Source organism: Bos mutus, chromosome 26, assembly GCF_027580195.1.
Source record: "Bos mutus isolate GX-2022 chromosome 26, NWIPB_WYAK_1.1, whole genome shotgun sequence".
Lineage (NCBI taxonomy): Eukaryota > Metazoa > Chordata > Mammalia > Artiodactyla > Bovidae > Bos > Bos mutus.
The window spans coordinates 37,427,980-37,452,858 of NC_091642.1; the positions used below are offsets into that span (position 1 = coordinate 37,427,980).

General features: G+C 40.4%; 1 protein-coding gene across 4 annotated transcripts in view; it reads left to right on the plus strand.

The window, feature by feature from the left end:
- The window catches only part of IDE (insulin degrading enzyme), a 93,759-nt gene extending 69,346 nt beyond the window's left edge, over positions 1 to 24,413 (plus strand). For 2 of the 4 annotated variants that reach the window (XM_070363971.1, XM_070363972.1), the window contains 10 exons: positions 1,576 to 1,720; positions 4,194 to 4,304; positions 5,226 to 5,346; positions 9,538 to 9,629; positions 10,594 to 10,705; positions 12,340 to 12,507; positions 14,261 to 14,533; positions 15,500 to 15,561; positions 20,656 to 20,728; positions 21,425 to 22,114. In XM_070363971.1, coding sequence (XP_070220072.1) covers positions 1,576 to 1,720; positions 4,194 to 4,304; positions 5,226 to 5,346; positions 9,538 to 9,629; positions 10,594 to 10,705; positions 12,340 to 12,507; positions 14,261 to 14,533; positions 15,500 to 15,561; positions 20,656 to 20,728; positions 21,425 to 21,546 — 1,279 coding nt within the window. In that variant the 3' untranslated portion in view covers positions 21,547 to 22,114. Of the gene's footprint in view, positions 1 to 1,575; positions 1,721 to 2,206; positions 2,352 to 4,193; positions 4,305 to 5,225; positions 5,347 to 9,537; positions 9,630 to 10,593; positions 10,706 to 12,339; positions 12,508 to 14,260; positions 14,534 to 15,499; positions 15,562 to 20,655; positions 20,729 to 21,424; positions 22,115 to 22,149 lie in introns of those variants that run through there. The other 2 variants (XM_070363974.1, XM_070363973.1) reach the window with 2 other exon arrangements.
- Positions 24,414 to 24,879: the final 466 nt, after the last annotated feature.

The following is a 24,879-nucleotide window of genomic DNA, read 5'->3' on the forward strand; positions in this document are numbered from 1 at the left end:
TCCTGTTTTGGTGCTTTGCTTTTGTGAGTTGTGCCAGTAAGGTTTCTGAACTGCTATTTGCCTAAAGAAGGAAATTGTCATTGTGTATAATAAATACTTAAAAAATGAAATGACGGAGTACTATTTAGATTTGCCAGGTGGAGAATGTTTGTATAGCTTTATGATTTTCTCTTTGATATTAATTTCTCTGGGGCTAAGCATTTTACCCCTATTTTACTTCATTATCAGCTTTTGATGAAATTGTTGCTTTGCTCTCAGTGCATTGGTTATATTTACTGTGCTATGGATAAAATGAAACTTATAATTTGCTGCCAGACAAACTAAGCCAAGAGGCTGCCTCAGGTCCTTTGCACTGGCTGTTTCCTCAGACTGGAAAGTTCTCCATTGAGATATCCCCAGAAGCTTGCTCCTTTGCTTCTCAGATACAGATGTCACCTTATCAAAGAGGCCTTGATTAGCAATTTTATAGAAATCAGTAATCTTCCTGTCCCACCTATCACTCCTTTTCCTCTTACCCTGCATAATTTTTCTCCATAACACCATCACCACCTGATGTATCATATTTAAATGTGTTATTTGCTTCCTCCAACTAGACTCTAAACTCTGTGAGGTCAGGGACTCTGCCTGACTTGTTCCTTTATCTCCAGTACCTAGAGGAGTGCATAACATTGTAGTAAGAATGTAGTACATGTTTGTTGAATGAAGGAACCTTTTACTTGCTTGTCATAAAGGTAAGCAGTGTCACATAGTCAGATGAATAGGTCATTTGACTTAAATCCAAATCCTAACTCTGTTGCTACCAGACCAGGTGACATGAGGAAAATGATCTTTCTTGTTTGAGAAATGAAGATTTAAAATTAGGTGGTCTTTGCAGTCTTGCACTCTGTAATTGTTTCCTCTCTCTTGTTGCTGTTTCTCACTTAAAAATTTCCCTGTTTTATATTTTAAAAATTTCCTATGTTAATATTTTTTTCCTGGTTCTGGCTGCAATTATATGATGGATATTATCTATTCCTTTACTGACAGTGTTCTAGTCTGTTGGTTTAGGTGGAAACTCAGAGATACGCTAACATTTTCACAGGTGTCAGTTTTTCTCTTTCAAGTCTCAGTTTGTCTCTTTGAAGTTTATGTAATCATAGCACAAAGTTCTCAGTCTCATCCTTCTGTCCACCGTGAGTATGTATGGCTTGCTTAGAGGAAGAAAGAGGATGTGCAGATGCTGTGTCAGTCAGCAGTGTCGGCCATGCCTTTTCCTACCAGCCTAAACGTAGACATGCGTTTTGCCCTGTTCCTACTCCTCACCTACCCCGTGTTTCTAACTTGTCAGTTCTACCATGCCATCTGGGGTAATAATTCCTTTTCCCTCTTCACTACTACCAGTACACATGGCATATTTCAAGCTTCTTTGTTAGACATCTTGTTGTTGTTGTTTTTACTCATGAGAAGAGACAGATTCAAGAATTCAAAGCATATCTTCAGGAAGTTGTTTTAACCAGTTCCTTGATCCATCTCGAAAGGCCGTATCACATTGGGAAGTAATAAATCAGCTATTTTACTGTCAACATTTTCTTCCAGCCCATTTGCTTATGTGGACCCCTTGCACTGTAACATGGCCTATTTGTACCTTGAGCTCCTCAAAGACTCACTCAACGAGTATGCATATGCAGCAGAGCTAGCAGGCTTGAGCTATGACCTCCAAAATACCATCTATGGGATGTATGTAAGTACCCACGTCTTAGAGCCTTCCACTCATCAACATTTTTTATATTGATTTGATGGAAGCATTTTTGATTGAGGGTATGAGTTTAATTTCTTTTTAAAAAATCTTTGTGGCTAATCATATTTTCTTATCATTTAATTTTTAAGTTAGCTCTTAAGTATTCAGCAATACACCATTCATATTATGCAAATTTTCCTTGATTTCTTTTTTTTGAACATCTTTCATCAGATCATCATATTTTTCTCCTCAAAACAAAATTGGACCCTGATTTAGGTTTAGATCTCACCCATTCCATATCTGAAGTCTTGGTCTTTGACAATAGAGAATGAAGTCTTCCTGCCATTGTAAAACAGAAGGTTGGCTTATACTATTTCCCTAGAAATTCAGATCATGAGGCTGCATATTCATACTCTTCAGTCATGTTTCTTCATTACCATGCCACTGCTTGAGGTATCAAAGCATTTCTTTTGTTTTTCTTTTTGTTAGTCGCTACATTTATGCTGATCCTCTCCATTGCAACATGACATACCTGTTTATCAGGTTATTGAAGGATGATTTAAAAGAGTATACATATGCAGCACGCCTCTCAGGTTTGAGCTATGGCATTGCATCAGGAATGAATGCAATACTTGTAAGTAAAATGAAACCAAAGAAAAGGCGTCACACCGTTTAAGCATTATGTTGAGCTTGGGAAGACTATTAACTTCTGCATTTTAAACCAAGAAGATTGATGGTTTTTTCCTTGCACCTTTTTAATGATTGGAGAACTCAAGTTAGTATTAGTTCCACTAACAAACGATTTAGTAGAGTTTAGTGCATTTTGTGAACATGTATGTGTGCTACATTTATTTGCATGTTCTTCTGCTTGAAACATTTAACATATTAATCCTTAAAGCATGTTGTTCTTCCCATGTATTTGAATATATTATCATCTGTAAGTGAAAGATACCTGTAGTTGCTGTTGTGGTGCTCAGTTTTACTTAAAGCTTCTTTGTTGTTGTTTTTCTTTCTGTTGACAGTAGTAGTAAGTTCCTATGTTCAAACACATCTGACATGTTTGTTTAATTTATTTTGTAGCATTAACTACTTTTAAATGTGTTTTAAAATAAGGATTATTAAATGCATCGCAAGAAGTAACTAGATCCTTTCTATTGAAATCATTTCTCTTATGTTTCCAAACTTACACCTCATTTCCAAATTAACACCCTTCTCCTGGCACACATTCATCTTCACTTTTCTTGAAAATGTATGCTTCCGTAAAAACTAAAATGAGAGCATGTGCTGTGTGCTCTAATTCTATACAGAAGGTCTTAGGTTTTTTAAATTTTATTTGCAGTGACTTTTTTTTTTCTTCACACAAGTAACTTTTCTGGTAGTTTCTGTTTAATGTATAAGAACGTATGTAACTTAACCATTTTCAGAGACCAGGGAAATTTGGAGCCCAGAGAACAAAGTAAAACTCAAATAGGGAAGTAGTAATCTATGGCTTGCTTTTCTGTTGACTTTTAGTAGCATATCACCATTCAGTTAATCACTTTCATCTGTGACAGAGTGGGCCTCCTGCTAGTTGTCAGCCTAGTTCCCACGGTTCCTGATGTACTCTCCATGGTCAGTGACCTTCACTCTTGCTGAGGTTCTTGCCTATCAGTTTTCATCAGGTAGAGACTTCCAGAGATACTCTAGCTGCAGCGTATCTCTACTGCTGTGGGTGCCACCATGTGGCAACATAACTGTAGGAATTAGGCTTTCCCTACTTTTCAAAATGTTATGGTTTCAGAGACTATTAAATTGTCCTCAGGCAAACTCCAGGTGGTATATACCGGGAATCCTTACTTCACCTCTGTTTGCCAGTGGCTTTTGGTGCGTCAGCAGAGCTCATTAAACAAGCAAGTGGTGTGGCACATGGGCCCTTATTGGGCAGGTCAGGGCAGCTCAGGGCAGGAAAAGTGGCAAAATGCCGCACAAGACAAAATTGGGACTGCCTGATTTCTTAAAAGATGATTTTTCAAAATATTTAACTATAAACACTTTGGGGGCATATCTCATAGTTTGCTAGACAACATTCCCCTATGATGTTTACCTTCTTAACACACCAATAAAAACCTTAAGCCTGCCATTCCTTAGAAATTCTTTTAGAATATTAAACTTAAAATACTTTCTATAATTAATGTGATTTAATGAGAACTTGAATTTTGATGATACAGTGCATGCTGCCATAGTTTGGCACCAGGTAAGTTTCCTTATTGTTTTTGTTTAGGAAAAGCAAAAATATGCTTTTGGGTCTTAGTAAATAAAGATGATTAATGTTATCTTCCTAAATGTTAAGCTATATTTATAAGAAAGGAATTTCATTAAATTTGTTTTATTTTTATTTTGATACACCTGGTTTGGGGACTTCCTAAATGTTTAAAAGTCAAATTTAAGTTGTTTCATGGTATTTTTAGATTTTTAATATCCTGAACTCTTTCTGTAGCTCTCGGTGAAAGGTTACAATGACAAGCAGCCAATTTTGCTAAAGAAGATCATTGAGAAAATGGCTACCTTTGAGATTGATGAAAAAAGATTTGAAATTATCAAAGAGGCAGTAAGTTTTCTGAACTTATTTTTATTTTTTTAATTCATCAGGTAATATTGCCATGTTATGAACATTTTTGAGAAGGAGGTGAGGAGGAAAAGAAGCATTCATAACTCTGTATCAATCATTTCATTCTATCTTTGCTAGATCCTATATTTTTCCCAGAAAGAAAGCCTGGGAAAGTCTAGTGAACACCTGGCCCCCTTCTCTATAGGGCCTAAGAGCTAGGACAGCACTTTCTTTCAGAAGGGAAACTGAGGTAGACCTAGTAGCTTTCAGGGACTCCTTGAAGATTTTAAGATTTCAACCTCCATTTAAGAAGAAACTTGATTCTACAGGCTGGGACTCCAGCCTGACATGATAGCCTTGTCACATTAGGGCAGACTATTTAGGCTTGCTGTATCTTCCACTTAAATTCAACTCATGGCTGGCCCAGTAGTGGATATATGGGATGTATAGCTGCTTTAAAAGCCAAACTATGACCTTCATTGAACACTCAGAGAAATTATCATCAATTTTCAAATGAAGATTCAGTAGTATATATATATACACACACATAGCCATGTTTCTTGATTAGGCTTTGGGGGTGACCTTGTAGTGAAGAATTAGAGGATGCCAAGAGATGGAGGCTCTGAAAACTGGGGATAGCTTCTGAGGGATGAATGAGGTCCCACAGTCAAGGCTGTACACATGAAGGAAGTACATGTCCGATGCTGGGGGTAAGGGAGCAGGCTAGACAAAGGGAAAGCATGCTCTTTAAGGATCAGAGGGGAATTTGTCTAATCACATAACTTCAAAAAGGAGGAAGCCAATATCCCACATCCCAGTAGCACACAATTTATGCAAATTGAAGTTTGATTATAGCTGCTCTTTTGAAATGATTTTAAAAGGATGGGATAAAATTAACAGACCCCTGTCTTCCTTCACTAGTATATGCGATCTCTTAACAATTTCCGAGCTGAACAGCCTCATCAACACGCCATGTACTACCTCCGCTTGCTGATGACTGAAGTGGCCTGGACTAAAGATGAATTAAAAGAAGCCTTGGATGGTGAGACTCTTTCTACTTATAGCTTGATGCTTTCTTCATTGTTTTCTAAAATTATTTTGGTGTATGCTATTACCTGCTGTTTGTGCTTTCTAATAACTTATAGTTCCATTAAAGAAGCCAACTGTGTATACTTTCTTTCTTTTTTTTTTTTTTTTTTTTAACAAAAACAGAGGTAGCCTTTGAAATGGCTTTTGTATTCAGGCAGCTTAACCACATTTGCTGTTTTCAACATGGACCCACAACAGTTAGTTACTACTATTCATAGATTTCTGCAAATGACAGTGTTTTGACCCAAGAATTTGCCTTGTTAATATTGAAGTTTTCAGAAAAGGAAAAAGGGCTGAGCTTAAAAGCCTTATCACATAGAAAGAATGCTTCAGTATCTGTAGATCTATTCAGTTTGGTAAAAAAATGGAAACTATGTAAATTAGCCTAAAGAGTTATCTTTTGTTGCTTTTTTCCTAAAATCTTAAATCTAATTTTCAGAGGTTTTGCCTGAAAGTCCTTGATTCCTCAAGGGCAGTGAATTATGCCTTCCGTTTGTTCTTTTTATTTAGTATTTATATTATGCCCTCAGTATGTGTCTAATGAATGTCTATTCAATGGAATGAAATTACTTTCAGGGTTTTACTGGAAAGAATGTAGACTGATATCATCCTTTATTGTTGTTTTATCTTTTCCACTTCTCAGCATTGCGCTACCAATTAATCTCGCTTCCTACATGCTCAGTAATAAGAAAAAAGAATACTGTTGAATTTTTAATAATCTTTTATGACAAATCCTTACTTATTATGTATCACTGTGCCTTTGATGTCTTCAGTGACAAGTCAAGAGCAAAGTATTGAAGGTCATTATTTTATTGGTTGCCTCAGGCACTGGGTAGGCATATAGATTATAAAGTTCATTAACTAGAACAGCATTTACTGACTGCCTGTGTACCAGGTACCAGATTGCAGGTGCTTGAGATTTAAAAATGATCAGTTAGGTGTAGCTGGGGTTTCTTGGATCAAGGCTCTCCAGTCTAGTGGCAAAGCATAAATGTAAGCAGGTTATTTTTGTAGAGGCAAAGAGACTGAGTGCTGAGAGGGTCTAGTGAAAGGGCCTTCTAGGGCAGTGCAGTGGAGTGGAATGCATATGGACTTTGAAATTAGGCCAAGATTCAAATGCAGCTTTGCAGCTTACTAGGTTAACGACTTTGGACAAGAAATTTAAATTCTCTTAAGTTTAGTATCTTCACCTTTTCCCGCCTTGGCCACTGTGCAGCTTGTCGCCTGACCAGGGATTGAACCTGAGCCCTTGGCAATGAGAGTATGCAATCCTAACTGCTGAACTGCCAAGGAATTCCAGTTTTCTCACCTTTAAAATGGGAATAATAGCATATAATTTACAGTTTATAACATCTATAAAGTGCCTGATGCATACATACATAGTAAGCACTTGTTAATTCCCTTCCTATGTCTGTCTTTAAATTTTAATCACTAGCATTGGCATCCATTGTAACATTTATTAGCATAGCGTCCTAACGGAAAAGGGACAACTCTTCTTTACTGAAGTTCAGTTCAGTTCAGTCGCTCAGTCGTGTCCGACTCTTTGCGACCCCATAAACTGCAGCAACGCCAAAGCCTCCCTGTCCATCGCCAACTCCTGGAGTTTACCCAAACTCATGTCCATTGTGTCGGTGATGGCCATCTAACCATCTAACACCAAATTAGTGGATAAAAGTTAAGTAAGGACAAGATATTTGTATAGTCTCGAAGTATTTCCTCCAAAATAAGTATTTTAATTATAATGGGAAAAGTAGGCATTGGTGGGGTGGCTTTTCCTAGTTGCTTGAAAAGTATACATTAGTTACTTAATTACAACCAAAAGATTAAAGTGGTTCAGGACTTATAGGACAGACATCTGGCACACAACATCATAATGAGGTGATCAATGTTTTCATCATCTGTATTACAGCATGTCAGCATCATGTGCCCCGATGTGAGAAAGACACATTACCTCTCGGGTGTTCTTCTTAAGAGTACATAAATCCAATTTAATAATTGAGTTATTAAAGCCCCAATAAAGGGCATTCTGTAAAACGAGCAGTACTGCTCAAAAATCTTAAGGTTGTGAAAGACAAAGAGAGACCAAGGCACTGTTAAGGATGGGAGGAAACTAAGGACTCATGACAACTAAATGCAGGGTAGGATCGTGGATTAAATCCTGAAACAGAAAAGGGTTCAGTTCAGTCGCTCAGTCGTGTCCAACTCTTTGCAACCCCATGAACCACAGCACGGCAGGCCTCCCTGTCCATCACCAACTCCTGGAGTTCACCCAAACTCATGTCCACTGAGTCGGTTATGCCATCTAACCATCTCATCCTCTGTCGTCCCCTTCTCCTCCTGCCCTCAATCTTTCCCAACATCAGGGTCTTCAATGAGTCAACTCTTCACATCAGGTGGCCAAAGTATTGGAGTTTCAGCTTCCACATCAGTCCTTCCAATGAACACCCAGGACTGATCTCCTTTAGGATGGACTGGTTGGATCTCCTTGCAGTCCAAGGGACTCTTTAAGAGTCTTTTCCAACACCACTCGTTCAAAAGGGTTCAGTTCCATTCAGTTCAGTCACTCAGTTGTGTCCGACTCTTTGCGACCCCATGAATCGCAGCACGCCAGGCCTCCCTGTCCATCACCAACTCCTGGAGTTCACTCAAACTCACAGCCATCGAGTCAGTGATGCCATCCAGCCATCTCATCCTCTGTCGTCCCCTTCTCCTCCTGCCCCCAATCCCTCCCAGCATCAGAGTCTTTTCCAATGAGTCAGCTGTTCACATGAGGTGGCCAAAGTACTGGAGTTTCAGCTTTAGCATCATTCCTTCCAAAGAACACCCAGGACTGATCTCCTTTAGAATGGACTGGTTGGATCTCTTTGCAGTCCAAGGAACTCTCAATTGTCTTCTCCAACACCACAGTTCAAAAGCATCAATTCTTCAGTGCTCAGCTTTCTTTATAGTCCAACTCTCACATCCATACATGATTACTGGAAAAACCATAGCCTTGACTAGACGGACCTTTGTTGGCCAAGTAATGTCTCTGCTTTTGAATATGCCTTCTAGGTTGGTCATAACTTTCCTTCCAAGGAGTAAGCGTCTTTTAATTTCATGGCTGCAGTCACCATCTGCAGTGATTTTGGAGCCCCCAAAAATAAAGTCTGACACTGTTTCCACTGTTTTCCCATCTATTTGCCATGAAGTGATGGGACCAGATGCCATGATCTTCATTTTCTGAATGTTGAGCTTTAAGCCAACTTTTTCACTCTCCACTTTCACTTTCATCAAGAGGCTTTTGAGTTCCTTTTCACTTTCTGCCATAAGGGTGGTGTCATCTGCGTATCTGGAATTATTGATATTTCTTCCAGCAATGTTGATTCCAGCTTGTGTTTCTTCCAGTCCAGCGTTTCTCATGATGTACTTTGCATATAAGCTAAATAAGCAGGGTGACAGTATACAGCCTTGACGTACTCCTTTTCCTATTTGGAACCAGTCTGTTGTTCCATGTCCAGTTTTAACTGTTGCTTCCTGACCTGCATATAGGTTTCTCAAGAGGTAGGTCAGGTGGTCTGGTATTCCCATCTCTTTCAGAATTTTCCACAGTTTATTGTGATCCACACAGTCAAAGGCTTTGGCATAGTCAATAAAGCAGAAATCGATGTTTTTCTGGAACTCTCTTGCCTTTTCTATGATCCAGCAGATATTGGCAATTTGATCTCTGGTTCCTCTGCCTTTTCTAAAACCAGCTTGAACATCTGGAATTTCACGGTTCACGTACTGCTGAAGCCTGGCTTGGAGAATTTTGAGCATTACTTTACTAGCGTGTGAGATGAGTGCAATTGTGTAGTAGTTTGAGCATTCTTTGGCATTACCTTTCCTTGGGATTGGAATGAAAACTGTTACTAGTGGAAAAACTGAAATCCAAATAAAGTAGATTTTTTAGTTAATAGTATTGTCCCAGTGTTAACTTCTTAGATTTGATCAGCATCCTATGGTAGTGAAAAACGTTAACGTTAGAGAAAACTGGGTGAAGGGTATGTAGGAACTCCCTATACTATTTTTGCAACTCTTCTGTAAGTCTCAAATTGTCTCAGAGTTTAAAAAAAAAAAAAAAAAGACCTCATAGGTAGAGCTTACAATTTCTTACACCTGTTTGCAGATGTCACCCTTCCTCGCCTTAAGGCCTTCATACCTCAACTCCTGTCACGGCTGCATATTGAAGCCCTTCTCCATGGAAATATAACAAAGCAGGTGGGTGATTGAGGTTTTAGCAATCTTTTATAGATCATTGCAACAGAAATTTTACTCTATTTGATTTAAGACTACTGACTAACCACCGCAGTATGGCTATATACTCATTAGTGTTGACTTGGCCTTCTCTGCCCTCTGCAGAAAGGTAGGGGAGAGTATACAGAGTTGAATGATCCTGGTTAACTGTGGACCTACTTTCACGGCTGCCTTCTCTGTTGTCTGCCTCGTGCAGTCACTGGAGGAAATGGGAATAATGGTCCCTACTCTAGAACAGCAGGACTGTATAGTGGATAAGACCACATAGTGTGGAATCAGCCTGGATTCAAATCCTGAGTCAGCCAGTTACAAGTTATGTAATCTTTTGAAAGTGTCTTAATCTCTTTATGCTCAGTTTCTTTATCAGTATATTATGTACAAGGATTAAAGTAAATAGTACATTCCAAGTGTTTAGCACATGGAAAGCTAAACGGAATTTAGAATTCCCATGGTAGTCTGTCTCAAGAGCCCATACTCTCTGCCACTCCACTATTTTGTCTCCAGAATAATATGCCAAGGTCAGGTGCTGTTATGTGACTGAGAAAGGATTCTTCCCTGTGTCAGTTTTATTCAGAATAAAGCCTCATGCTTACCTCTTTTGCTTTGCTGTAACCCCAAATATCTGTGGTGAGGGCCATTCACTAGAGACCAACTTTCCATCAGTGATACCGCTCCAACATCGAGATTGGTGCCGCTGATTGTCTGGGTCTCTCTTTCTCCTCACTACCACCTTACTGACTCTGTTGCAAATCAACAAGTTCAGTTTTTATCTATTTGAGCAGGATCAAATGTACTTAAGGTTTTAAAAACCCACTTTGATAAAGTTGGTTAGTTTATTTCACACACATGTTGTTTTCATATTGCATGGGCTGCTGTCTAATCAAGATACATTTGTGGTTTTGTAATGTGCCATGACCTGCCTTTCTAGGCTGCGTTAGGAATCATGCAGATGGTTGAAGACACCCTTATTGAACATGCTCATACGAAACCACTTCTTCCAAGTCAGCTCGTTCGGTACAGAGAAGTTCAGCTCCCGGACAGTAAGTGGAAATGTTCTATCTTTGGGAATGGACTGCTTTGACATAATATTGTGTGTGATTACAGGTGGTTTGAAGTCACTTGGATGATCAAATATAATTTTATGGTAAAGATCTGCTGGGATTCTCTACTAATTTATAACTAAAGATAGATAATTCTGCAAGAAAATTATCTATAGGAGGGCCAAAGAGGTGAAATTGGAGGCAGGCAATTATTTTGATGAGAATGATCCTGGAAGTGATTGGTAATTGAGCGTAGAAGAGTGAAGAAGTGAAAAATCACAAAACTAAAGAAGTATTGACTGTGAAGCATGTAATAAAATTTATTTATAAAAAATGGAAATTAGAATTAGGAGCCCATAGGAATTGACATAAAGAATTGATAATAATATATGGGAGTTTTCAGTGTTGGGTTACTTTTGCATTAACAGTGGTTTCTTTTGATCTAGAACTCATTGAGCATTATTTTCAATGTTGTTCAGAATTGTATAGTGGAAAGTATATTAGACCAGTGGTGAGAAGCATTGGGTTTTTTCTAAAAGTAATTGCTTCCTCTTCTGACCTCCCAGCACAGGTTTTCTGAACCTTCCTTCTTTACGCTACTCAGCACTTCTCTCACATTGGGATTGAAGTGCATCTCCATCTCCCTTGGTAGGCTGTACATTTCTTAAGGGCTGGGGTCTGTGTCTGGCTCACTTGAGTAGCTGCTAAAGCATTACCTCAGAATCTCTTTGTTGAATGCTCCAAGACACCTTGAGCACAGTGCTACTATTCTGCATAGCCAGTCATCACAGACTGGGTAATGGCTCATTTTGAACTTAAGCTTCTTCCTCAGTCACTACAGCATGGCAGAGAGGAAGAGTCAGGAACTGCTCTTCGAAGAGTTCAAAAACCATTGAACGTGGTAATCAGGCAATTACTAAACCCTGTATTTGCTTAGTCACATTTACTGCTCATGAAATAGTTATCAGATCATAAAGCATGGCCATCTGTTTATAACTTTGATGAAGTACTTGATCAGCAGTCTCAGCTCTCCATCATCCAACTGTATGTCCTTGGATAAGTTGCTCACTTCTCAGGGTCTCAGTTTCTTCATCTCTGAAGTGAGATGTCAGACTGGGGCATCTCTACGCATTGTACACATATGTATAAATTTGTGAATTGACCTTCAGCGTGGGTGTTGGTAAACAATATTGAATTGAATGCTAAGTAGATAATGGCACAACTAGTGGTTTAAAAAATTGTTTTGCATGGTTATTAAAACATAGGTTGTATTTCTGTTGAGTTTCTTATAGATATTAGGTAGTTCTAAAATAGTGTGTACACTGCATTGTAAATTTCATTAACTATGATCTCAATTAGCATTAAAATTTACTTAGTCAGAAAGTGGGTCTTTTACAAGTGTTTTGCCCTTTAAAGTCTTTGAATGTTTATAAGGGCCTCCCAAGTACAGATCACTGTATTAGGATTCCCTTGGGTAAGTTGAGTTTCACATTCTTAATGAATTAATTGCAGTTTGGAACTGCCAAAAGACACCAACCAAACTGAACAACTTCATACAGACAAACAAAACGGTAAGTTTGTTTAAACCCTAAAGAAGTTTTTGAACATGTTGCTCTCTTATTGAAACTTCCTAGGGGGATGGTTTGTGTATCAGCAGAGGAATGAAGTCCACAATAACTGTGGCATTGAGATATACTACCAAACCGACATGCAGAGCACGTCAGAGAACATGTTTCTGGAGCTCTTCTGTCAGATCATCTCCGAGCCTTGCTTCAACACCCTGCGCACCAAGGAGCAACTGGGTGAGTGGGCAGCGGGGCGCGGCAGGGCACTCACTCCTTGAGGAGCACTGTCGTCCTCGAGAACATTTGCCACATGTGCAGCCCCCGTCATGATGCCTGTGGGGACTCCACCTCTAGAAGATAAGCCGTTACTATCTCATGGACAGTAGAGCAGTTCTTAAGGAGATGACGTGTGTTTACATCACATACATGTCTATATAGAGGTCATTTTGGGTGGGGGAAAAGGATGCTAAGGGCAGGCTGTTGCGGGTGACAAGGTGGGAAGCAAGCCACCAGAGAAGCTTTCTGCTGCTGCTAAGTCACTTTAGTCACGTCCAACTTTGTGCGACCCCATAGACGGCAGCCCACTAGGCTCCCCCGTCCCTGGGATTCTCCAGGCAAGAACACTGGAGTGGGTTGCCATTTCCTTCTCCAATGCATGAAAGTGAAAAGTGAAAGTGAAGTTGCTCTTTCGTGCCTGACTCTTAGCAACCCCATGGACTGCAGCCTACCAGGCTCCTCTGCCCATGGGATTTTCCAGGCAAGAGTACTGGAGTGGGGTGCCATTGCCTTCTCCACCAGAGAAGCTTAGATTAAAAAAAGATTGTTACTTTAAGAGACTCACCCAAATCCTTTTTCATTGGTTGTTCAAAGCACATTACTGGGGCTTGCTCTTTTTGATCAAATTTTACAGGATCTCCAAGGCTTTTAACAGTGCCTAAAACTGCCCGAAACATTTCCTCAAAAGACGCTTACTGTGACTTCTTCTTTGGGTTCCTTAAGAGGTCAGGTATTTTTTATTCATCTTTGTATCCCAAGCCTGGGGCACATAGAAGATACACATAGAAGAAGTCACAATAAGTGTCTTTTGAGGAAATGTTTCGGGCAGTTTTAGGCACTGTTAAAAGCCTTGGAGATCCTGTAAAATTTGATCAAAAAGAGCAAGCCCCAGTAATGTGCTTTGAACAACCAATGAAAAAGGATTTGGGTGATTCTCTTAAAGCAATATCTTTTTTTAAACTACCACCATGATAGATGCTGGACTGCAAAAATGGATAAGTTTTGGATGGTCTTTCCCTTCATGAAACTCACAATCTCATCAGGAAGGCAGACCTGTAAGGAATAATTGTAGTACAGTGTGGCAAATGCTACTAAGAGTGTTCAAACTCTAAAGGTGATGCTGAAGGTAGTGAGGTGTGGTTCAGGGGAGAGCAGAGGAGGTAAGCCACAGGTGTGTTCAGGAAAGATACAGATGGGAGGTAGCAGAGGAGCCCATGATGGGAAATGACCGTCAGTTACTTGGTCTCTGAAGATTTGCAGCCTGAATGAAGTCGATCCAGGGGTAGGTTATCTAACAAGAAATGCAATAGTGAAGGCAAGTTCACATAAGGAACTTGGATGTGAAAGGAAACCAAGCTAGGTCAATGGTTAGGGGATGAAATGAGTCCAGCATTTCACAGAGATGAGAATAACTTTAACATGGATTGAAGGGGATTAACTGACAGACAGTGAGGCGCGTGGGAATGCTGAATAATGGATAGGGGTTTGTGACCTCCAACTCTCCAACTGTTCTTCAGAGAGCTTGTCTGCCCCGTCCTTAGGAACTGAAGATATTTTCATTGCTGATTTCTTCAGAAATGAAGAATGAATGAAAGAATGAAATATAAAGTCCTAAAGTAGATTGTATTTGCTCTGACAGGATAATTTTTGGAAGATTAAAAGTGACCCACGTCTGAGACGCCATGGTCCTGACTGGCTGGTGTTTGTGTTTCAGGCTATATCGTCTTCAGCGGGCCACGCCGAGCCAATGGCATTCAGGGCTTACGGTTTATCATCCAGTCAGAAAAGCCACCTCACTACCTAGAAAGCAGAGTGGAAGCTTTCTTAATTACCATGGAAAAGTCCATAGAGGACATGACAGAAGAGGCCTTCCAAAAACACATCCAAGCATTAGCAATCCGTCGACTAGACAAACCAAAGAAGCTATCTGCAGAGTGTGCTAAATATTGGGGGGAGATCATCTCTCAGCAGTACAATTTTGACAGAGGTAAGGCATGATCAGGGCCCCCACATTCATGGCATGGAAGTGAAACATTTGAGGGCATTGATGCCATTCTGCAAAATGGTATTCATTTCATAGGTGATGTTTCAGGACAGTTTGGGATGAGGTGGTAGCACTTCTAAAGGACTTAAATTTAATGTAACAACAATTTCCTATTAGAAACTTTTTATTTCCTCTCTCTCTCAAACTAGAGCTGAATCTATCTGTATCTCATCACAATGCACTAATAGTAAATCTGATTTCACTTTATTCAGTATGCCTCTGAGACTCTGAGCACAGATATGTAGGCATCTATTTCTCATAGCTCTAAACAGAAAATGTGCAGATTGAACTCTGTTGAGACAAGTGCAGTCCTGGAGGCACCAGGGTTCAAACATCTGCCTTTAAGGATCTCCCCAGATTTGTCAGTGCTTTTAGATTTGGAAGAGCTGTACTCTCCAAAGTCTCCTGCTTCTCCTTTACCTTAGAGCAGAGATTAACTTCAGCTACACTTGAAGCCAGAAGGGTTGGGTCGTGTTCTCATTCTGACACAGACAAGCCAAAGATCTCAACCAGGTTGCCTTTTTGGGGCCTCCGTTTCCTTACCTGTAATTTTTCTAGCAGTTGGGTTCATTGTTAATGATAATAGTAACTACCAATTACTGAGCATTTGCCCTGGTATTATGTGATTGTCAGTTAGGTGGTTTTTATACCCAATTTCCAGATGAAGAAACTGAGGCTCAGAAAACCTGAAATGACTAGACCAGGAACCAACAGCTCACCCATAGAGAGCCAGGGTATCCTCTTACTTTTTACTTGAAATTTTTTCCCTTACTACTTTCAGGAACAATTGATCACTCAAAAAGATGGATATTTAAGAGTGTTGGAGTGAAGAATATTGTCATTTAGTGTAGTATTCTGGGCTGCTTAAAATGGAAATATTAATAAATTCTTGTTTGATTTCTTTTTCAGATAATATAGAAGTTGCCTATTTGAAGACACTTACCAAGGAAGATATTATCAAATTCTATAAGGTAAATTCACTTTATGTATTCGGACTTTGACCAGTAAGAAAACGTTACATGCTTTGTGTTATGTGTTGCCACTTTGAACCCATTCAGGCAGGACTTATGAAGGCATTTTTATGGATTTAAGTATTTTCAAGACTTATTACTATTAGGAAAAAGAGACAGTCCCTATTGAACTCAGTACTGTTTTCCTCTCCGTCTGGACCAAGGACTATGGTGGCCCTTCCCAGCTTCCAGACCCACCTACTTAGGTCACCCTCGTTTTTTTCTCTCTGTTCCCCACGCCAACCCACAGAGAGCGTAGGTGAGCTTATCATGGGAAGAAAGAACAAAGAAAGCAAATAGAATTTGAGAATCAGAGTCTTTTCCAGTCTCTGCCAACTATAAATCTCCACTGATTTAGGTGTCACTGAGGAGCCTGGTGGGCCACTTTCCATGTGGTCACAAAGAGTCGGAGACATTGAAGCTACTTAGTATGTACACATGGCTCCTTTTAAAAATAAATGACCACTCGCCTTTTTTTCCAAAGCGCTTAACTCCTTTTTTATTTTTATTTATTTTTTATTTTTTTTGAAATTTAATTCACATACCACACAATCATTTATGTAAAATGTATAATTCAGTGGTTTTTAGTATATTCATAGCCACCCATTAGTCAAAAGGTATAACCATAATCACCTAACAATTTTGAAACTTTTTCTCACCCCAAAAAGAAACCCCTAAGCCTTTAGCAATCGCCTCTCTCTTCTTCTTTCCTTCTGTTAGTTTCAGGTATACAGTAAAGTGATTCAGTTATTCTTTTTCATATTCTTTTACATTACAGGTTAACTGATTATAGTTCCCTCTGCTCTACAGTAGGATCTTAATTGTTTGTCTAGTATATATATATAGTAATTTATATCTGCTAATTCCACACTAGAGATCTTGTAAGTTTTAAGTGCCTAATAAAGTTTTTCAGGAGAAAAGAGAGGTACTGCCATTAAAGTTATCCCAGTTCTGCTCTAAGAGGTTTATACCATCTAAGTTTTCCCCAGCGTAACAGAATTTATAGAAGAGTAGCATAAATTTTAAATGGGCATAGAATGTGTGTAATAACCATGCTAAGTGCAGAGATTAAAAATTTATGTAGCAGTAGAGCTGTACCTAGGAGAAGGCAGTGGCACCCCACTCCAATACTCTTGCCTGGAAAATCCCATGGACGGAGGAGCCTGGTGGGCTGCAGTCCATGGGGTCGCTAAGAGTTGGACACGACTGATCGACTTCACTTTCACTTTTCACTTTCATGCATTGGAGAAGGAAATGGCAACCCACTCCAGTGTTCTTGCCTGGAGAATCCCAGGGACGGGGGAGCCTGGTGGGCTGCCGTCTATGGGGTCGCACAGTCAGACATGACTGAAGTGACTTAGCAGTAGCAGCAGCAGAGCTGTACCTAAAGGGTTACATATAATTGTTTGTAATGTACTGGGGCATCTGATTTATGTAAAATACTTTTATGTCTATTTTTTAGGGCAAGGAACAAAATTCTACTCTGTAATTAGAATAGTGCCTTAGAATTATACCCTACCTAGTGTCCTGAGCCACATCTCCTGGTTCATACCTGATTTATTAGACACCACGTTTTTCATCAGGAGTTCAGTCCTGCCTTGTGCTGACATCTCTGGAAAGGATAGTATCTGCTTTTCAAGGTCATTTTTCAGGGGTATATCTTAGCTGTCAATACAAGAGTCGTATTTGCAGTTCTCATTAGAGTGACTTTGTGAAATTAGTTGTGCAGTGAAGGCTAATTATTTCTAATCCCCTGCTGTTGGTGCTGTGTGGGAGAGTGAGGAAAAGCAAACGACTCCTGAGTTGGAAGTGCCGATAGTTCCATAGAGGAAAGGGTGACTTTGCACCATCTACCAGTTATTATACCTATTCTCCCTGCCAGAGCCTGTGCAAAACAACAAGGCTCCTGGTCTCTGTATGTGCAAACAGATATTCATACAGCCAGTAACACCTTAGCAAGAAGAAAGAAAGTAGCAATTTTAGGTTCACAATTTGACAGTAAATGATGGTATTTTGAATGTACCTTTCTCAGCAATGGGATCTGAGCCATTTTTGACTGTGGATATGGCTGACTGGTCAAGTTACCATCATCTTTAGCTCCCTTGCATTGTGTAGAGCAAAACGACTCTCATCTAAATGACTCTTGCTCTTTTGCAGTGATAGTCTTTTAAAAAACATATATTTTGACAAGAGGCTAGGCCTGTAAACGGATAGTGCATATCTGGAAAACCTGTGTTCCTTCCACTCAGTTTTGCTGTGAACCTAAACTGCTTTGAAAAATAAAATCTATTAAAATATCTGTATATGTGTGTGTGTGTGTGTGTATGTAGTAAAAACACACATAATTAAAAAATAAAAACTATATAAAATAAGATTCTGTTCTGATATATTGGGTTGGCCAAAAAATTTGTATGGGTTTTCCCATAACATCTTGTGCTTTTCGTCCAACTCAGTGTAACCGCAGGTAGCCTTTGTGTCCGTGAAGAGAGAGGTGCGGCAGGACTGTGAGGGAGAGTTGGGTGTGGGAGCAGGGCTCCGGGACACGTGTCGGCTGCCAGGCAGAAAGCCGTCCCGAGCCCTGCTCAGAATGGTCGGCCTCGCTCCGTGGTCTGTGGGGCAGGAGTGGGAGCATATGGCCCCTGAGCACAGACTCAGGGCTCAGCTCCATCACCAGCTAGCTAGCTTTGTGACCCTGGCCAAATTCTATAAGCTTCCTTATTTATGAAATAGAGATTAATTGGAGTATTCCTTGAAATGAGGTATGCAAAGAGATTGGCACTTAGCAGCATTTATTAAATAGTCTCTATTGTTGTTATCACTTTATTAGTAATACTCAACCTTAGGGTTTTTAAATAGTTTAATCAGAATGCTTCAAATGAGAGTATGTTTTCCTCCTTGATGTTATAAAGTAGCTATTGTGATTGACTTACTATTGAAGACTGTTACACTTTGTGAGGTTGGTTACTTGTTCTCCTTTTGCCTGTAAAAGAGGGTGCTCACGTTCAGCACTGTTTGGTTCCTAAGACGTTTATTAGTTACGTGTGTTCAAAGAGCATGATAACCTAATACACTGTGATGTTTCCAGAAGAAATGAAGATTGGTCTTTCCACAAATTTGATTATTTGAAATTACAAGTGGTACCTCATTACTGATTTTGTGAAAATAAGTTATGACTTTCTTGTCTTAAAAAGTGAGAGTATTTATTACCGAGCTTACACTAAATCCCGAACAAGGTTTCCCTAATACACTTGTGTTCTGTAAGATACTAATGGGGTACCTAGAAAAAGTTTTGTGACCATGTAAGTTTGAGAATGACTCTTCTTTATTCTCATTCTTGGGGAATCACAGAGCATGTTAGCTTTTTAAAAAATTCTAAGAGGGACTTAGAATTTTCCACAAATTCTAGAAGACCACAGGGACTTCCCTGGTGGTCCAGTGGCTAAGATTCTGCACTTCCACTGCAGAGGGCATGGGCTCAGCCCCTAGTTGAGGATCTTAAGATCCTGCATACCATGCAATGCAGCAAAAAAAAAAGTTCTAGGAACCCCATAGTAAAGATTTATTTAGCCCAATATTTGTTTAGTTTTGATTAACAAAATATTTCCTAAAGTGATTTCACTATGGACACTTCTTGTTGTTGTTCAGAATACCTATAAATATCTCTTGGGACTCTAGTGTTCCTTAGAAAAGAGTTTGCAAGAAAATGCAATTGGTTGGTTTTTAGAAAAATGCGGATTGTCCAAAGTTGGTCAGGAAATTGAACAGTCTGAAACTGAAGAGGATGTTCTGTAACTGATATAGGTTAAGAGGGCAATGAGGGTTTGGGTGAAAGAGATCAAGACTGCATCTTTGGGGTGGGATGGGGTAGGAGTGGAAGGGAGGCTCAGGAGGGAGGGAACAGATGCATATACCTATGGCTGATTCATGTTGATGTATGGCAGAAACCAACATGATATTTTAAAGTAATTATCCTCCAATTAAATAAATTTAAATTAAAAAAAAGAAAGAATATATCTTTGGAAGCAAACTTTACTCCCATAAGATGCTCTCAGATGAGACAAACCTGGGCTGAGCTCCTACAAGAGGCTGTTCTGCCAGCTTTGCTATGCAACTTCAGCAAGGCTTCCATTGCAGCTGCACAGGACCAGGCTTACAATAACTGTTCTGTAAATAACTGTGAGTCAGTCTGACTTTGCTGCTAGTCTCTTCCTCTGAGGATACAAAACATTATTTCTGGCTGAGGCATCAGGGGAAGCTTCATCACAACTTGAGTCTTCCTTTTGGAAAAGACATAAATATGGGCCTATCATTAAGGGAAGAGTGAGGAGACACTTCCCCACAGGATCCTTCTGCCAGCGTACTGTTCCTGGCATTCTTGGTAAAGACTGAAGGGAGTCCCTCCAGGCAATGTGATGGAATTGAGAGAACAAGCATACATACCTCACTTCTGGCCCCGTCCCCTTATGAGTTGTGTGGCTCAGCAAGTTGTTACACCTGGGTCTTAGAGTCTGAGTCTCTAGAATTGGAATCATGGTGATGCTTAGCTTAAGAAAACCAAGTGGTCTAACATAGGAAAGAGGCTGATACAAGGCGTCAGTCAAGAGATGTTAGTTCTCTTCTCTTCTGGTAGGGGAGGAGCTGCAGCAGTGCCCTGGTGCAGAACCTGGGGCGGTTCCTGGGGAGCAGGCATTGTGGTCGTCCCTTAACTGGGCTCAGGCCATTGTCTCTGCACACACCTCAGATCACTGGGTGCAGCCCTGGTCACACCCTGATGAGTACTAGGCTGGGTTTTTAATCCCAGTCCCGGTGCTTATTAGCCATAGGAGCATGAGCACTCCAGTTTACTCAATGTACGATGGGGTTAAGAATAATTCCTGCCTGCCCTCCTAATGTTTGTAGAGTTTACATGAAATGCTGTAAGTGAGGGGAAAGAAAGGGACGCAGCTTTTCTGTTTCTGACTGTGTGCAGGATGACTCTTTATGGTCGTAAGACAGCACCTCATTTTAAGTTCCCTGGTGGGGCAAAAGGGTGACCTTGCTCTTCTTTCCACCCAGGAAATGTTGGCGGTAGATGCCCCGAGGAGACACAAGGTATCCGTCCATGTTCTTGCCAGAGAAATGGATTCTTGTAAGTACTGAGAATTGACTTTTTAAAAGGGTGTCTTTAGGCACGTGATAGCTATCCCATGCCATAGCCACATCCCTTAGAGAGCACCAGGAAGTAAAGGGGTGCAGAAGGGGAGCTACCTGGAGACAGGGTCTGCTCTATCAAGGCAAAAATAAGGGGAAAAGGGAAACGAGGCCGTGAAGGGGAGAGCCGGCACCAGATGGCACAGTGCTGAGCTGGCCACAGCTGTCAGAGAACATGGCCATGCTGGTAGGACATCTCTGAAGGAGTGATGTGGAGCCGCTGCATGTGGGTAGGAGGTGAGCAGTCCATCTGCTCAGTTCTTCCCATCTCCTGTCTCTGACTGGCGTGGCTGATGACTCCCCCAACTTTCTTGGTGGTTTTACTGGGTCCTTCTGGGTGGCCAGAGCCTCAGGGACCAGTGAGGTCAAAGCTGGGCAGTAAAGCACTACAGCCAAGGCTGTTCAAGCACAGTGAGGTCCTGAACCATCACGGGGGACCTTCTGGACAGGAGGCAGGACAAGCTGTCAGGCCTTGGGAGCACACAGCCTGAAAGGACCTGAGAGGCGCATGAACTGGGCCTGAGGCAGTTTTTTAGTGAGCTGAGTCTGGTGTGGTTTTGTTTTGTTTGTTTGCTCTTGTGTACAAATAGCAGTGAGTGCAAAGCATTAAACTTTTCTTTTTTTTTTTAAATAGGTCCTGTGGTTGGAGAGTTCCCATGTCAAAATGATATAAATTTGTCACAAGCACCAGCCTTGCCACAAGTAAGAAACATAAATGTCGTGTTAGCTTGCACTGTTAGAGGACTTCCTACTTAAAAGGACTTGTTCACCAGGACACGTAAGACCCAGAGGTTTCAGGCCACCACGTATCGGGGCATGTACTTCAGGTCCCCCTTAAAGGCCAGGCTGCCATTCCTTCACTGTTCATCTGGGAAGACCAGTGACTTTGCCCTTGTCGGCCTCATCTACTAGCTTGAACAGTTGTGTTACTCTGCAGTGAGTCATCTCCAGCCACATCTGTCCCCACATTTTCCTTGGCGCTTGTGCAGTTTGATCATTTTGATCGGTTGGCATTTACTTGGAAGAGGAGGAAGCTGGTAGTATAAGCAGGCCCTTGCCAGGTGGGCACACTGGCCTCTGCCACTCCACCCAGGCCACAGTCCTGAGCCCTTGGTGTGCCTGACCTTGAGCACGTAGGGGAAGCCAGAAGTCTTCCCTCTGACCCGGAGGCCCACTGGGAACTCTCACCATAGGTCTGCATAGACCCTCTGGCCCTACTGATCCAGGAAGAGAGTCAGCAGATATAATATGTAATAGATGGTGCAGAAACTAGTGTGTATATGCAAAAATAAAGTTTGTATCCTGTTCAGTCTGTTTAAATACACTAAGAGAAAACTTTTTTTTTTTTTTTTTTTGCAGTGATTCAGAACATGACTGAGTTCAAGCGTGGTTTGCCACTGTTCCCCCTTGTGAAACCGCATATTAACTTCATGGCTGCAAAACTCTGAAGATTCCCCATGGGCGGGAAAGTGCAAGTGGATGCATTCCTGAGTCTTCCAAGGGCTAGGAAAACCATCTTGGCCACTTTAATAGTTTCTTGTTCACTATTAGAGAGATACAGAGGAAAAAAAGAAAAAAAAAAAAACTTGTCAAATGTCATTATGTAGAAATATTAAAAATCCAGAGTAATTAAATTACAAAATCTTACAGATGTAGAATATTTTTAAAATACATGCCTCTTAAATATTTTAAAAGTTTTCATTACTAAGAGAAATGTCCCTTATATAACAATACTTTAAATGATGAATGATATTCCTATAGAATCTTCCTTCTTTATTCTGTAAAATAGTCACTTGTCAGAAGAAAAATATGTTAGCTTTTTTCTAAAAGCCTCCTAGGTTGACAGAAAAGACTTCAAAACATATAGAAAGGTGATACATTTTTAAAAATTGATTCTCAAGTTTGCTTTCTACTTAATAGTTTCATGTAAATAATGGAGAACATTACATTTGGCAGATAATGAACAAAGCAATGTAATTTTCTTTTATTAGTGAAATTGCTGATTAAGGCATGGTTTTAATCTTTTTATAAAATTTGAACATGTTTTTTATTCAAACAAGTAAAATGCTGGAAAACTCTAGAACACCCTACTTATTTACAGTGCTAGAAATACAGACTTACCTGGCATCAATTTTGTCCCAAACTGAATTTCTCAGGATTACTGTGATTTGTTTCTTTCTGATTGAATCATATTGACATTCTTGTTCATAGTTGGTTTGCAGTGTTCCATCAGTGTCACTTTTCTCCCATCAACACATTGCTGTATTTATTTAACTTCAGATCCCACTGAGTGTGTGACATGCTTTTCCAACATCAGCTGCTCTAAATGTCTGTAACTTTTTACTATGGCGAAATCGCAGGCAGTATCCCAACCAAAATATCTGTCCCGTTGTGAATATAAAAGGCAGCGTGTACAAAGACACCTTTTTGGGGGTACAAAAAGGAAAGCCTTGGACTCTTAAATAGTGTGATCTCCATAGAGACACTAAATCCCCGTTTTGCTCCCAGTCTAATATTGCCTTAAGTGTTAAGTTGTTTTTTGAATATATACATACAAACACACAGATGATGACTGGAGTGAGCTTTTAAAAAATATCTTCTCTTCATGAGATACAATTATAGATGAAATTGTTACTGTATATTTAGCAGCCATTTTGAAACATTTACTGTTATTAAAACTTACAGGGAAATTGGAAACACACAGGTACTAGCAGCAGTAAGTGGGCCTGTCGTTGACTGACTCAGGCGAAGGAAAGAGTGGTATTTCCAGGGACATTTCGCCTCCATGTGGTCGATTTGCCAGGACTGCTTTCTGTAGAGTCACGTCTCTTTCACATCTTAAGTTTCACATTTGCCATTTTTCCAAATAATCTGAATTTGGGGCAAGAATGATAATCACAACCGTGGAGGCTGCTTTTGAGAGTGGGGCTCCATTTCTACTGTCAGATAAATGTGGTGCTGTAACTGTCTTTTTATCCCTACCTTCAAGAGCTTCCTTGTACGAAGCTTGTCTTTGTCCATCAGAAGGTGTGTGAGTCACCATCACTGCCTTCTGGTTTTATGCATTTGTAGACTATGCAGCTTTTCATCAAACTGCAAATATAAATGAGAGGGATCAAAAATGAGTCCTGAGTGTATAAATCTACCACTGGACGAGTAAATAACCCACCTAAACCTTTTCTGTGGAAAGTTATGTGCTGTTGGGTAACTTAGCTCTTTACAAAAAAAGGGGGGGGTGAAATTTGAGTGTCATTTTTATGGGAAAGTCAAGTGAAGCGCTCTGAGGGGCATCCCAGGTAGTCTCCAGGAAAGTGAGGTTGCTGGTGAGTGTGCTCCAGTGTTGTCTGCTGTCCACGTAGGACCTCCAGCCACTGTTGGCTCACTCAGGCTGACTTACACATTCAGCTAAATAGGTCCAAATTGTAGTCCATGAGCAATAACAGACTGCCTGGACGCTGCTCTTTCCTCAGTGTAAGGGAGATTTGTGAAACATTCAGGTGTCGTTACCCGTGACTTTTTAAAAAGTCTTTTTCACGAGTTGATGTGGAAGAGAGCATGTGACACAGCCAGTAGGTGGTGGAGTGCTAGGGTAATCCTGTTTACAATAAATTGCCTGATCTTCACCTCTGGAGTTTGCATTTGTATTATTTTACAGTTTTCAGTGGCCGATCCTCAACCTGCCTCTCAACATCCCGATTTGACAGTGTTTCTTGCTTTTTCGTTGTTCCTAATGCAAAAAGCAGTGGGTTTTTGGGGTTTAAGTGAATCTAGGTAAAAGTGATTTACTGTTACCTCTTGAGTCAATTTCACAGTCTTAAGAACAGATCACTCTGGTAAAATAGAAATCTTGATGTTAGAGGCTGAACTCCTTGCTGTGAGTGTTGTCAGTGACCCCAGATCCAGAAAGATTTGTCCTGGGCATTACAGGGAGGAAAATTTTCCTCTACAGCTAGGTTTCTGCATCTTCCTGCCACACCTTGTCCGATCCCTGGCTTCTTACTCCCTGGTCAAAATAATCTTTCTACTCAGGTGGTTACCAGCTGACTTAACAGGGCTTTTCAAGAGGAACTCTGCTTGTTAGTCAGTTTC